The sequence below is a fragment of the Erythranthe guttata genome, chromosome 12 (assembly GCF_056151865.1).
Source record: "Erythranthe guttata isolate IM_541 chromosome 12, IM_541, whole genome shotgun sequence".
Classification (NCBI taxonomy): domain Eukaryota; kingdom Viridiplantae; phylum Streptophyta; class Magnoliopsida; order Lamiales; family Phrymaceae; genus Erythranthe; species Erythranthe guttata.
The window spans coordinates 19,684,903-19,699,897 of NC_142544.1; the positions used below are offsets into that span (position 1 = coordinate 19,684,903).

At 35.8% G+C, this 14,995-nt stretch overlaps 4 protein-coding genes and 1 non-coding gene across 5 annotated transcripts; 1 reads left to right on the forward strand and 4 right to left on the reverse strand.

The window, feature by feature from the left end:
• Positions 1-1,442: 1,442 nt before the first annotated feature.
• On the reverse strand, positions 1,443-2,620 carry LOC105956799 (putative CCR4-associated factor 1 homolog 9). The gene has a single exon (XM_012980701.2). It carries the CDS (start codon positions 2,431-2,433, stop codon positions 1,525-1,527), a length of 909 nt encoding a protein of 302 aa, XP_012836155.2. The 5' UTR covers positions 2,434-2,620; the 3' UTR covers positions 1,443-1,524.
• Positions 2,621-3,136: 516 nt separating this feature from the next.
• On the reverse strand, positions 3,137-5,701 carry LOC105956802 (ubiquitin-conjugating enzyme E2 variant 1D). Its single transcript, XM_088826372.1, has 4 exons — positions 5,405-5,701; positions 4,501-4,640; positions 3,674-3,799; positions 3,137-3,560 (listed from the first exon to the last, which is right to left on the reverse strand). The coding sequence occupies exons 1-4, from the start codon at positions 5,436-5,438 to the stop codon at positions 3,420-3,422; spliced, it is 441 nt and encodes a 146-aa protein (XP_088682498.1). The 5' UTR covers positions 5,439-5,701; the 3' UTR covers positions 3,137-3,419.
• Positions 5,702-7,299: 1,598 nt separating this feature from the next.
• Positions 7,300-8,385, reverse strand: LOC105957974 (protein GL2-INTERACTING REPRESSOR 1). Its single transcript, XR_016034977.1, has one exon. It is a non-coding gene; the product is annotated as a protein GL2-INTERACTING REPRESSOR 1 (transcript).
• A 3,523-nt stretch (positions 8,386-11,908) lies between these two features.
• On the reverse strand, positions 11,909-13,938 carry LOC148766695 (ubiquitin-conjugating enzyme E2 variant 1D). Its single transcript, XM_088826174.1, has 4 exons — positions 13,796-13,938; positions 13,012-13,151; positions 12,421-12,546; positions 11,909-12,301 (listed from the first exon to the last, which is right to left on the reverse strand). Exons 1-4 carry the CDS (start codon positions 13,827-13,829, stop codon positions 12,161-12,163), a joined length of 441 nt encoding a protein of 146 aa, XP_088682300.1. The 5' UTR covers positions 13,830-13,938; the 3' UTR covers positions 11,909-12,160.
• A 163-nt stretch (positions 13,939-14,101) lies between these two features.
• MRPL11 (mitochondrial ribosomal protein L11) lies at positions 14,102-14,798 on the forward strand. The gene has a single exon (XM_012980702.2). The coding sequence runs from the start codon at positions 14,187-14,189 to the stop codon at positions 14,652-14,654; it is 468 nt and encodes a 155-aa protein (XP_012836156.1). The 5' UTR covers positions 14,102-14,186; the 3' UTR covers positions 14,655-14,798.
• The last annotated feature ends 197 nt before the right edge of the window (positions 14,799-14,995 follow it).

Consider the following 14,995-nt stretch of genomic DNA (forward strand, 5'->3'; position numbering starts at 1 on the left):
TTTGAACTTGATGAATGTTTTTAACAAAAATAATACAAACACAATGAATTGACCTGACCCTCTGCTTTCTTACCATACAAATTTTGTTTTTCAAAAACCCAAGTAAAAAGTTAACAAAACAAAAGGATTTTATTTTCAAACAATAAGAAATTTGGTTTCGGATATACCATCAAGATGACAAAACAGAGGATTCAGTTCAATGGAACACCTACACACAGATGCAACGACAATGCAACAAGACTAATCCCACATTTTACCCCTTGCCTGCAAATCTTTGTTATTACATTGACATTATTCACTACTCGATTAATTCAACTTTTATCAAAAAAACCTTAACAATAATAGAGAAGATACGAACAAAAGGACCATGCGAAAGCACAGATAATGGTTTTGTAGATGAAAATGGTCAGTGTCTAAGGAAGAAAGTTTGGACACAAACTTTTAACTATTATAAGCTTAATAGATTAATCCATATTTATACTTCCTTGCGATCTTTGAAACTAAGATCACTGTGGAATGTGTAAATATTCCATGTTCAAGATTGCAGTACCATAACTTTTCATGCCCTTCCATTATTCAACTGCGCACGCTTAAAATTAACCTCAACAACTAGGCATATAGATAAAATAGATTTCTTAGGCATACCACTAGTCCAGTCAAGCACTAATGCCACACATCAGAAACTCGTCATGCACGAGACATAAATCTTCAGACAACCCTATCCGATATGGTCTACTCAACCATCTTCTACAAACATTAGTGGAAACAAAATATCGTAATATCACTTTGTGTCTTTACTATTGAAAGAGGTGAAGACTCGGTTTGTTGTGCCAATAACACTCAAGTAGAGATAATTCATAAACAATACGAAACTTCACCATAAACTCTACAGTGTGTGACATCAAAGTTATCAAATACGACACATTCAAAAGAAAATAGCAAATGGGACCAAGCTTCGCCGTTCAACTTCACTACCGAGCAGTTTAGTACGCCCCTACCCTTTCAAACAATCAATTTAATGCCTAATATCATGTTCTCCGAACACAAATAAAACAAGATACTTATTGCATCATACAGAACGACAAAGCACCAATTCATCTGTCATCAACACCAACTTTCAATGAAAAAATCCAAGCAGCGTCATATCAGGCATTTACTAACGAACAATCAATCGTATGGTACTATCTTTTCTAGAATTACAAAATTCAAAAACCACATTGGAACCCTAGAAAACCGACTCATTAATTATTTAAAAACACAACCAGATCCCCTAAACCATCTAATTACTCATCAAATTATTTAAGAGTCTACAAAACTCGATCTTCTATTTTCCTAAGAACTTAAGGTTGTTGTTAGCTACAATGAACAGATTCATCTATGCTTAAGCAATTTACATATAAAGAGAGGGCATTAATATAAATAGAAGCAGAGAAGAGCAAATCTTAACTGGAACTCAGCCTTTAATATTAAGAGAAAGGATTATACAGAAAGAAAACCCTATCAAATCTATATTGCAGAAGGTAATTAAGGTTCAGTGATCTCTAACCCATAGAGAATGCCAGCATACTGGTCTGGCATACCCTCCACACACTTGTTGAAGTAAACAGCTCTAATCTTCTCAAAAGCATGCCAGGTCAGCAAGCTATCGGACCCCGCCTGGTGGCACTTGCCGACGGCACGGTCCACCCCGAGCGACTGAGCCACCCTATTCAACCCCCCATGCAGCCCCTGGCAGAATTTCATCAAGTGTTTCACATCATAAACTTTGTTCCCAAAAATAGTACTGAGCAAATTCAGAAACTCCGGTAGGGTTCCGGGGAGAGGTTTTCCGGTAATGGCCTTGATGAGGTATCCAAAGTCGTACCCACTGTGAAAGGTGATGTAGGTAACGTCCTCGTTGAACACGAGGCCTGACGTCACCATGAGCTCAGCAAAGCGGGAGCTGGATGCTCCGAATGTGCGAGTGCTGTCGAAATCAATGCCTTGGTGGCGGAGGAGGTCAATTGAGTTGGGGGCGTGGTCGTCACGCGCGATGTCGAAATCGCAGAAATTGAACTCCCAGATGAAGCGTTGGTCGGCGCAGCCGAGGTCGGGGAGGTTTCCCGAGGAGTCGGAGAGCGTGATCCCTACCTGAATCAGCTTGAGCGCGTCGACGTTGGATTTTAGGGTTTTGTAATGGTCGATGGGGTCGGAGTAGTGGTGGCGGTGGCGGAAGACAATGCCGGGAAATTCTGTATCCATCGAGACGAAAGGGAAACGATCGATGATGCTGCTTATGAGGGAGAACTCAAATTCGAGATTCTGTGACCAGACTGAACGGACCAAGACCGAACTTTTCGGATAGCGTGACTTGGCGTCCGCCGCCGTACACGGCGGCCAAGTATTGGTGCCAGAAGGCGGTGATTGAGGCGGTGTGGGGACGGCAGCGGGCATGGTGGGGCATTCAGATTGACGGGATAGCGATTGTTGGATTTGGGGGAAAAACTAGGGCTATATAGGAATATTATATATATACATAGAGAGAGAGAGAGAGAGAGTCACGGGGGTTACTGCGTGTGTTTGTTGGGGGTGGGGTTGTGGGTGTTTCTTTCGTGTGTGTATGTAAACATGTATCTATATGCGACGTGGGTAAAGAGAGAAGAGGCCGATTAATTAATTGGGCCTTTCCGACTAATTGGGCTCCGGAAGAGAAACTGGAAATTGGGGATGTGAAACGTCGAATTGTAAAATGACGTTATTGCCCTTAATTTATTTATTTTTGTTCCAATTCTTTTTAGTTCTTATTGCTGAGAGCTCTATTTATATTTTTGTATTTCTGGATTAAATGAAATAGAATTCTATCGAGTTAAAATGGGAAAGTTCCCTCTCGTGATGTTTATAAAAATTTTTATGACTAAAAATTGGAGGTATTTGTAAAATATAATTGATTTTGAAGGACTAATTTAAAAACTCGATTAAACTTTAGGCAAGATTGAACGATCATGTGTTCGACTCGATTCATCGTGTCAAACAAAATGAAATAATCTAATTCCATTACAACAATGGTCATTTACAAAGTCAAAAAAAAAAAAAAGTCAACTCACGTACACACCAAGTATACATTACAAAGTCAACTCACAAGTTGAGATAAACACCATTTGAAATAAAGAATGACACCATGTAAATCCTTCATTGATCAATTTTACCCATGGGGGCAAAATCAGAGAATTCATGAACACAAATACTATGGATATTGACAAGATATCTTCAATGATAGTCACACAGAACAAATTCCATCACCAAACATCCCAACATCGTTCAACAAGAAAAAGAACCCGAATTCAACAGAGTTTCAACTTACATCTTAAAATAATATAAACTATAAAATAAGCATATGGTGATCGTGATCGGACAATAGAGGAGGTTGAAATATGTTTACACTAGAAATAGGTTCCTTCAGGAGGCTGGACCAGCTTACGGTTGTGTGGAGAAGCCATTTCTTTCTTCAGCTGAGTCAGTATGTCTTCCATTGTATACTCCCTTTGCCAATTTGATAGAATCGCAAACTTCTTCGGCTCCACCTAATCCCAATTTCCAAAGCATGCACAAATAGTGCAAAAAATGAGAAGTTAACAACAGCCAAAAGGATCAAAAATCCAAATCTAGCAGGAGGGTATGGAAGTAAATATCATACCACTCCAGATTCATGGTTTACGCAAGTCATGTTAATACGGGAATGAAAACGAACACCGGGAGGCTTTTCTGGATAATCTTTATCACAAAATAGCTTCAACTGATAAATGCGTCCTTCGTGTACGGACTGATAAGAAGAAAGAAAACACGCAATGGAGTTATTTGCATAAATAAAGAGTCTCGTCTCAGCAAAGAGTTTTAAAAGGGGAAAGATAGTGCAGACTAACTAGCTTCAATCAGGACAATAAGTAGTAGCAATGCACATTAAAAACCTTGATGAAACCTTGATGCACAATTGAGAACTCATCATGATGAACAGCAAGCATATCTTTGATGCCTTTTGATCGATCTTAACACAATCAGTTGTGCAACCATTAGCCATGAGTTAAAAAATTGTTTGAATTAACTACTAAAATTACCGAGAAAAGACTCAGCCACATAAACATATTTCTGTTAAGAAAGATGGATTCTTGCCGAAATTCTCCATAAATTATAAGTGACTAACAAATGAAAGCATTTATGCGGAATACAAAGCAAATAAACTATCACTAAGGCTTATAGCCTCAGAGCCAACCCACAATGGGATATGGTGAGATGTCAGAAGTTCGATGGGGTGCATGTGTTGTAAGGATATGTTCACACTATTTCTTTTAAATACAAATCAAATAGAAATATATGATTGTAAGAGAATTTCAATTCGTAGTTTTCATTCCAAAACCCTCGCATTGAAGTACCAATACATGTCGCACCAAACAAAAGCATGCCCGCTCAAACTTTATTACTCGACATCAAAATTAATGCAATAGTATATTCCGAGAAGATGCTCACATTATGAGGACCAATTATGGTACCAGTCCAAGATCGCATGTAAATATCATCACCATCATCCATTCCATAGCTCACAGTCCCATCACTGATTCCCTTTTCTCCACGTTCAAGCTCCTCCAGCAATCTGAAATTCCTAGGGACTGCAAAAAAGTAGAAGACTTGAGATGCTACACTTGTTACAGGTGAACGAGGTACAAATAATAGCAAATCAGTTCAGCCATTAACACATGACAATGAAGCTTGCGTGCAACATTTTCAAACGTGAACTAATAAGGCCATCTTAGTACGATTACCTTTCGCCACAGTTGATTGGTCAAATCATTCACACACGAAATCATGGGAATAAGCACAAATCAACACAGTATATCACTGAAATAAAATCAAAGTATATGATTTCTTTAATTTTCCACAAACAGACACGCGATAAAAGCATCTTGCCATTGTCTCTAAACACTAAACTATTCACAATTACATAAAATCATCCGGCGTCAAAATTATTTTCAATTTTATCTATTTACCCAATTGATAACATGGCAGTCAGTAGAACTATAGAGCAATGGCAACAACAAAGAAGAAACTCATCAATCACTCAACATAAAATTCAATTGGATTATGCAACTAAGTCTTTACGTCAGCTTTTTCAATCATGTACAGAACAGAGCATCCAAATTCCATCGAATCATACATTAGCACTGCACATAGAGTGCGATTAAAATACCACCCAATTAATTACGATGATCAAGCTTAAGATCCGGCAATCAATTGAAACAATAAATACCCACGAAATTCAACAATTTAATTGCAGACTGAGCACGATAAGTATGAACATGAAGAAAATTCAAAGGACAAAAAAAAAAGGAATAAAATTAAAATGAATATATCTATTAAGAGGGAAAAACGTTACCGACAACACTGGATCCACCGGAGCCAAGGGTCATGGTGTGAATATGCAAAAACTGGTTTCTGCGTATGGATCGATTTGATCGGAGAAGGCGGAGTCGAGCGAATCTAAAGAAGAAGGTACGCGAGGTTGAGGGCTTAAAAGGGGCAAGAGAGAGAAAGGGGAATATTTTACGAATAAAATAATTGCAAAAGGATTAACAAATAAATAATTACTAAATAATAATTAACTCATTTTATTGAGGGACAATTAGCTAAACAAATCATGATATCTATAATCCTATTAGCAATGAGTACACTGAATATTGGAATTTACAAGTTATTGCGTCTTATATTTAATAGGATGTCCGATGGGCCGACTAATTGTTTTATATATTGGGCCTAAAGATAAAAGTTTGAAATTGAAGCTCATTTATAAAAAGAATTAATATAGTGGCCCAAAATTATTAAACTGAGGGTTTCCCCCCAATTATGGTCATTAATCCTAAATATGATAGGGTTATTCTTTGATTATTAGGGATTTTATTTCATTTTCATGTAATTGATTTAGATTAGCTATCTTTGTACATATCTGAATTAAGTGTAGAAACCGTGTAGGATTATATTTCCTTATGTTCGATTTTCTTAGGGTTCAATCTAGGCCAAACAAACCAGTGAAAAACCTTGACACTTTTATTGAAGAAACATTCATCAAAGTATTGAGCTTTACTAGGGCATTCTGTGGAGCAATGTTGTGCCCTCGTTGCACTATCTAAAGGCTGCATTCAAGAAATTTTACCAAAACTATACTAGAAAATGGTCTAAATTATGTTTGAAATCAAAACGAAATTAAAACTATATTTATCACGTCCCACCGTTGAAATGAAAATGTGACAATGCAAGTGATGTATAGTTGTATTAATACTAACTTAATAATACTTGATGTTTTTATTTTTACATATGTCTTTGCATATCGGTAACCTTTCGCTTCACATCCGTAGACTTGGCCTTGACCGTGTTTTTCGGAGCTAGGTTCGGTAGCTAGGTAAACTAAACAAGTGAAGGACATATATATGCCCGTAGTTTACGATGACCCCGCAAGTGCCGAAAAAGCCCTCAAAACACTCTATCAGGCACTAGGATTCGTGGAGAGGCCTATAACTCTATCATAGTCTAACACTCCATGAAACGATTCCCCCGAGGAAAGAATATTCCGATCGAAGGCCGATTTCAAATGATCAACAAGTAGGCAATTAAATATGTGACTTGGCTGCATATTGAAAAGAAAAAAAAAAATTAAAAATAAAACCAAGAAGAAGAAGAAGCTGATGACCATTAAACACTAAACATCAAAACATTGAAAAATAAAGAATCTGTGAATTGAATTCGTATTTATCGCATGATGTAATAGCCTCCTCCTTATTATTATTATTATCTCTCAACTGTCTCAATTACTCTTGCATTTATTTGGTTTTAATGTTTCTCAAATCTAATATAGTTCTCCCTCATTTTTCTTTCAATGCCCGAACTACCCTTTCCAACTCAATCAACCCTTGTCCAATTTACCTAATTACCCTCCAATACATGTTCATAAAATAACCCCACACACCTTTAAATGCATGGCATCTCTTCATTGATTATTCTGCTTAATTGTAATATTGACATTGAACTACTTGTACACACATCTATTTATTAATCATCTCTCCTTTAATATGCATGTTGTTTTAGAAATTTATAAACTATATTAAAATAGGTTTAGGGTAATCTTTTCAATACAAATAATCGAAACTGAAACCGAACAGAGTAGAAGAAAAAAAATCCATTTTTTTATAACTTTTATGGTTATAAATAGATGTAATTACGTAAAAATCGTAATTTATTCGAGATTTTTCAGAAAACTCGAAACGAATAGTCAAAATGCAGGCAGTGAACAATAACATTTATTTTTAAAAAGAAAAATAAAATAAATAACAATTGGATCATAACCAGAAATTGTTACTTAATAAGGTGAAAAAAAACATTGTACTTAGAAGGAAGAACACAAGGTAGTACTATTAAGGCTCCACTCCCTTTTTCTTTTCACACACACTGAATGTGAAAATGGAGCACAAATAGTGCCACTTGGATATTTCGGAACTAGAGACAACTAATATATATATATAATTATAACAGCATAATAATAATAATTTATTGATTGATTAAATTAACTCTTGTTCTTCGACTTTCTGGTGTTAGTGGCGGTGGTGGTGTTGTTATCATGGATGAAATCAAGCAAAACAGAGCTTTTGCATTTAGGGCATTTTGGATCTTCTTCAGCTAGCATAACGTACATGAGGCATCTAGGGCAACCAACCAGCATCATTGATGAAGTGGCTTGATCTGGGCTAGTCGAGTAGCCGTCAAGCTGGCTCGGCTCCGACGAGACGCATGAGCTGGGCGGGGACACGGTTGGGGAACGGCTTTGTGGCTCGGCTCGAGGAATATGATGGCTCAGGCTTGCCCTTGGTGGAGACAGGTTCAGCTTCAGGTCCAGCTTCTGTCCGTTTCTTCGGCTCATGATGATCTCGTTTTTTTTTTTTTTTTGTGAAGATATATAGTGAATTCGTGGAGGCGGCGGTGGTGGTGGTGGTGTGGCGGCGGTTGGGCAACGGCTAGTTTTGGCAGGGAAATTTACCGGCGAAGTGAAGGTGAGGTTGTTGGTTTTGGACGTGTAATATATAAGAGGAGTGAAGAGGAGAGGAGAGATGTGGGATTGCTTTAAAGCTTAATTAATTAATTTCTGTGTGTGTGTGTGTGTGTGTGTGTGTGTGTGTGTGAGAGAGAGAGAGAGAGAGAGAGAGAGAGAGAGAGAGAGAGAGTATTCAATTGATTTTTTTTTTATATAATTAAATTGAATTGGAGAAAATGTATTAATTGTAGGAAAAATAAATTTGGTAGTAAATATTGCAATAACACAAAAAACTGCAGAGAAGGGCGTCATTCATTGCCTGGAGAGTCGGTGAGTGTAGATGTAGATAGATACACATATATGTGTGTATATATATATATAGAGAGAGAGAGAGAGAGAGAGATACAACTAGAAATGAAAACAGGGAAAGCACAGGAGCAGCCATTAAAGAAGGGAAGTAATAATCAAACAAATCAACCAACAGCAGTATTAATTTTGTGTAGAGATAATTAACTTCTTTGCCTGTGTAAGACGGCCCATGTTCTTATATTAATGCTATGCAATGTATATATATATTTACCATTTATGTATCTCTCTCGTTTTCATCTTCTCAAAACCCTATTTAATTATCAAATAAAATGGAATCTGAAATTTAAATTTAGGTACTGTTTTCTATTAAAATATGTTACAAGTTTGCTGATTTTATGATGCCCCATTGATTGAATTGAAAATATTTTTCTAATTCTTTTTAAAATTACAATTATGGTATTTTGTTGCCTATTATTTTCTCTCTGGTAGCATGAATATTAGTAGGGTAAATCACAAAAAAAAAAAAAAAAAAAAAAAAAAAGAGAGAGACCCTGCAATTATGTTAAATTACAAAAAATACTTCTACCTATCACTAATTACTAAAATCTCCCCTATGTTTGTTTCCGTCTATATTGACCCCCTTAAGGTGTGGATTCTCAGGAAATCCTTTTAATTCGAGGGAATATTCTCTAGAAAATGTCGATACCTCTGCAGACGTGTCGTTTCTTTATGTTACTTTTTAAAGATAAGACAAATGTCAGGGGGTTTTTGGTATACTGATATGTGGGAGTGGGGGTATTTTTATAATTTAACATAAGTTCAAGGATTTTTCATAATTTACCCATATTAATATAATCTTTTATACTCCAGGAATTATCATCCCAAAATCCCAATTTTATTCCTATATATGACCCATTGTAATTGTAAATGTAAATACTTATATATATATTAGGGGCCGGGTTGATTGTAATATTTTCAAAATACTATAAGCAAATACTGGACAGCTAACATTTTACATAACATATATAATAAAACATCTCAAATTAGTAGTAAACCATGGCTACACATAAGCCTGCAATGAGTAAATAAATATTTAAAAACCCTTTAATTAAGTACAAAGAAACATTATAATCAATAATTAATATAGTCTCAGAATAAAACATGGAAGTAGAAATTTAAATTAGTTAAAATAACAAGACATTCTTGGGTCCCTAATGATTATATAGAATCAAATAAGGACCACAGAGGCACACACCCTTGTGCAAAACCAAATTAGGCAACCCAATTTCTAACCCCTGCCTAATTAATTATCATTGTTGATTAATGGCTTAGCCGCATCAGCCTTTATATACATAATACATATATTTCTTATGAACATACACAAATTAAATAAGCCTATGTGTACAATATAAAAATATTCTTATTAAAAAAAAAAAAAAAAGAATACATATATTTATACAAAGAGATACATATGCATGTGTATGAATCGAATGTGTAATAATGTCATTGACTGGGATTGATCAGGATATTAATCTCGGTGTTTATGGCCAATAAATATAGTTGTCAAGTCAGCCTTCAGAGTGCAAGCGTCCATCACATCATCGATTAATTTACAATAGAGTTAAGATGGCTTTTCAACTAAATAAATATATATAATTATATGATTTATATCTACATCAAAATACTGTCATATATTTACTTACCTGTAAATATATATATATATATATATATATACACATTATATAAGAGGGCATCTTCCATAGAGAGAAGAGAAGATCGTTTGGTAATTAGATGGTACACCTGATTATTTATACTAGTTAGATTTCAATCGTAGATCTACAAATAATCGACCATAGAGAGATACATATGTATGTGTGTTTATCGGATGATTATTTAATAAGATGTATGCGGTTGAAATCATGAACATGATGTAAACAATAGTGTGTAGCATCTAACTCCTCCCTTGCGTTAGATGGAGTGCCTTGACAGTTGACACGCGTCTCTCTCCCAGGGTAATATATATGGTATAATAAAAAAAAAAAGTAACTCTTGAGTACACTGAAACTGACTTGATCAGCATAAAATTAATTTATTTACACTTGTAGGATGAGAATTATTATCATGGTTAATATATAATTAATTGCATTTCAAAATTTTGTGATAAAATTGAGAAAAAAAAAAACGAAATAAATAAATAAATAAGATGATAAAAGGAAAAGAATCATTCAAATGAATGCCCATTTAACATCTGCATTTCTTATTCTTATGCCAACCAAACTTCAGAAAAAAAATTAATTGAAGAACATTCAAGTTCCCTTTATGGTTGGTTTACCTATTTTTTTATATAGTATATATTCATAAATCACAATCACATCTCCATTAAAATTATGTGCAGGTTGAAGAGCTGGTTGCTTTAAAAATAACAAACCCCATCTGTAATTAATTTCTTCTTGTATTTCCTATGAGCCTTTTAATGCACCTATTAATATTACAAACAACGCAGGATTTATTATGAAATTAATTGGAGAGCAGGTTTTGTACTACTACTGAAACCGATTCTACTCGATACTGCTCCTTCTGTTGAATCCGTTTCACAATATCTGTCACTTAAAAAAAATGTTGCATATCAGATGGACCCGTGGAATATGGGCCATTTGTTCCTGGATTTTAAAGATGAATTTTATTTTGTATCGGTTATGTTTAAATGGTTCGTTCTCGATGCCGAGTATTATAAAATTACAACCCATCAAATTGTATTTGACCCTTTCACTAATTTGGTACAATCTCTTTGCCAATTTGGTAAAATCTTCCGCCAAACATTTTTATTGCTACAAGTATACCAAAAACTTAGATAGAGTGTTTAAACCAAAAGCTTAGTTAGAGATTTTAGTATTATGAAGAAGGTTAAATGAATGCAGAAGGGCATAGTGGTCTTTTCCGAGTGAGATCGTCGAGTATGAATCCGAGACCAACTCTATTTGAAGGAAAACTAAGTAAGAATCGGAATTTGTTTTTAAAATCTGCATTCGAAAACATTTTAAAATAGACTACGAGCCAGAATATGCTCCTTATCAAACCAAAATACTTGATATCCAGTTCAATCCCGATCCTAAAATGCTCGTTCGGGTTCACTTCATTATCCAAACACATATTTATGTTCGATAAATATATAAAACTAGAACATTATCCAAACTGGAATAAATGTTATAAGGACGTATAAGAGATAAAATTACTAATTAAAACTCACCTGAAATCTCAAACATAATTTTTATATTTGATGAAATTCAAATAAAATTGAACAATCATGTATTCAACTCAGATTCATCACTCATGTGTGATAGTAGTCACATATTACAGATAAATGTCACGTAATTCATGTCAAACGAAGCGTAATAATCTGATTAAAAAATTTACAGAATTAAACAGTGTACAAGGCAAGAATAAAGAATAAGATAAAGCCATCCATCCAGATTCTTTCATTGATAAAAACCACAAGCTTGATAGTTTTAATTCTCAATTTTTTTTTCCTTTCAAGGGGGCAAAATCGGAGAATTCACGAACACAAATACTATGAACATTGACAAGATATCTTCAATGATAGTCACACGGAAGAAATTCCATCACCAAACATCCCAACATAGTAGTTCACAAGAAAACGAACTCGAATTCAACATAGTTGATATGGGGTAAAGCTTTTTCAGGGCATTTCCCGTTTCAACTTGCATCTTAAAACACAATATAAGCTATAAAATAAGCATAAGGTTATCGATCAATAGGAGCTTGATATATATATATATCTTTACATTAGAAATAGGTTCCTTCAGGGGGCTGGACCAGCTTACGGTTGTGTGGAGCAGCCATTTCTTTCTTCAGCTGAGTCAGTATGTCTTCCATTGTATACTCCCTCTGCCAATTTGATAGAATCGCAAACTTCTTCGGCTCCACCTAATCCCAATTTCCAAAGCGTGTGTAAGCACAAATTGTGCAAAAACGAGAAATTCACAACAGCAAAAAGATTATGGAAGTAAACATTAAAAAATATATTCAAAATAGTGTATTCATACCACTCCGGTTTCATGGTTTACACAAGTCATGTTAACCCGGGAATGGAAACGAACACCTGGAGGCTTCTCTGGATAATCTTTATCACAAAATAGCTTCAACTGATATATGCGCCCTTCATGTACAGACTGGCAGGAAGAAAGAAAACATGCAATTCAGTTATTTGCATAAATAAAGAGTAGCAGCCAAGGGTTTTAAAAGGAAAAAATAAACTAACTATATTCAATCAGCACAACAATAGAAGAAATGAACATTAAAGCCCCCGTTCAAATATTTCAACAAGTTTAACCACCTAACACATCTGCAGTGCAACCGTTAGTCATTAGTTAGAACTTAGAACATGTTAGAATTAAAACACTGGGTACTCAAATTTTCCGAGAAAAGACCCAGCCACATAAACGTATTTCTATAAAATAGCAAGATTCTTGCAGAAATTATCCATGATTGTAAAATAATTTCAAATCATTGTCTTCATTCCAAAACCCTCGTATTGAAGTACCAATACATGTCGCACCAAACAAAAGCATGCACGCTCAAACTTTATTACTCGACATCAAAATTAATGCAATAGTATATTCCGAGAAGATGCTCACATTATGAGGACCAATTATGGTACCGGTCCAAGATCGCATGTAAATATCATCTCCATCATCCATTCCATAGCTCACAGTCCCATCTCCGATTCCCTTTTCTCCACGTTCAAGCTCCTCCAGCAATCTGAAATTCCTAGGGACTGCAAAAAGAAAAAAAAAAAAATAGGTACAAAGAATAGCTAATCAGTTCAGCCATTAACACATGACAATGAAGCTTGCGTGCAACATATTCAAAAGTGAAATGATAACGCCATCTTAGTACGATTTCCCTTCGCACAGTTGATTGGTCAAATCATTCAAACACGAAATCATGGAAATAAGCACAAAATCAAGACAGTATATCACTGAAATAAAATCAAATTAAATGTCATGTTCCTATTTAGGTTACATAACAAATGTAGAGAGCAACGAGAACCACGGGGACACCACGAAATGGCAACAAAGAAGAAACTCATCAATCACTCAACATAGAAATTCAATTGAATTATGCAACTAAGTCTGTATGTCAGATTTTTCGATCATGTCCAAGCAGCCGAATTCCATCGAATCAATATTTCCTCAACATCACCCAATTAATTACGATAACCAAAGCGTAATATGAACGCGTGTTTCTTAAGATCCGACACCTAAATATTGAATCAATTGCAACAATAAAACCCCACGAAATTCAACAACTTAATTGCAGACTGAGCACGATAAAAGTATGAACATGAAGAAAATTCAAACGAAAAAAAAGGAATAGCATTAAAATGAATTATCTTATTAAGAGGTGGAAAAACGTTACCGACAACACTGGATCCACCTGAGCCAAGGGTCATTGTGTAAATATTCAAACCTGGTTTCTGCGTATAGATCGATTTGATCGGAGAGAAAGGTGTTTTTGGAGAAGGCGGAGTCGGGAGAATCTACAGAAGAAGAACGCTAGTTTGAGGGCTTATAAATTATAATGGTTGGGATAAAGGGGGTAAAAGGTACGAATAAAATAATTGGGGAGCTCAGTGTGGAAGACAAAAACTTCAAAATCAATTTCTTTTTTATTTCATAAAAGACTATAAGCCCAAAGTTTTTGGTCCATTAAGTCCCTAACCGAGGCCCAAAGGCCTATAGTGTGAAAATATCACACTCGCCGCCGTTCTACACCCATTTCATTTTTCCTCCACCCCTAAAAGCCGACAATGGCGACGCTGAAAGAGATTCTAACTCGACGCCCTGTGGCGGCGACGATCCGGCTCACCGTGCCAGCTGGCGGAGCGAAGCCGGCGCCGCCGGTGGGTCCAGCGTTGGGTCAGTACAGGCTGAATCTAATGGCGTTCTGCAAGGACTTCAACGCGCGTACACAGAAGTACAAGGCTGAAACCCCAATGGCAGTCACCATAACCGCGTTCACAGATAACACCTTCGAATTCTCGGTGAAGTCTCCATCCGTATCGTGGTACCTGAAGAAGGCGGCCGGAATCGAGTCCGGCAGCAGCCGCCCCAGTCACGTGACCGCCTCCACAATCACCGTCAAGCACGTGTACGAGATCGCGAAGATCAAGCAGAGCGATCCGTTCTGCCAGTACATGTCTCTCGAATCAATTTCCAAGTCCATCATCGGAACTGCCAATTCCATGGGGATTAAGGTTCAGAAGGAGCTCGATTAAATTTCAATTTTATGGTAAATCTTTTTTTTTTTTTTACTTTCACATTTGAACTGTAGTAATTCTGTATTGCGAAAATTCGATCTTAATTTCGCAATGAATAATTCTTACAATGAGTAGTCAAATGTGGATTGGGCTTAATATTTAGGGTTTGTGTTTTTTGTTGTTGTTTGTTTCGATTATCTTCTATTCAACACCTTTTGTTTAGCTCAGTCGATAAAACCCGGTGGTCGAATCGTATTTGCATCTCCAAGAAATCAGAAAAATTCCCGATTCTCCTTTTGGTGTTTCGACTCTTACATAAAGTTCTTGCTTGCGCAATTCGAAACTCCTTGGTCTTTATA

Coding starts and splice junctions, on each gene's coding strand:
- LOC105956799 (XM_012980701.2), bottom strand. CDS start 2,433: ATGCCCGCTGCCGTCCCCACACCGCCTCAATCACCGCCTTCTGGCACC.
- LOC105956802 (XM_088826372.1), bottom strand. CDS start 5,438: ATGACCCTTGGCTCCGGTGGATCCAGTGTTGTCG. Junction 3,800..4,500: donor CCATAATTGGTCCTCATAAT/GTGAGCATCTTC, acceptor TCTTCTTATCAG/TCCGTACACGAAGGACGCAT. Junction 3,561..3,673: donor TAAACCATGAATCTGGAGTG/GTATGATATTTA, acceptor AATTGGGATTAG/GTGGAGCCGAAGAAGTTTGC.
- LOC148766695 (XM_088826174.1), bottom strand. CDS start 13,829: ATGACCCTTGGCTCAGGTGGATCCAGTGTTGTCG. Junction 13,152..13,795: donor AGGTGGATCCAGTGTTGTCG/GTAACGTTTTTC, acceptor TTCTTTTTGCAG/TCCCTAGGAATTTCAGATTG. Junction 12,302..12,420: donor TAAACCATGAAACCGGAGTG/GTATGAATACAC, acceptor AATTGGGATTAG/GTGGAGCCGAAGAAGTTTGC.
- MRPL11 (XM_012980702.2), top strand. CDS start 14,187: ATGGCGACGCTGAAAGAGATTCTAACTCGACGCCCTGTGGCGGCGACG.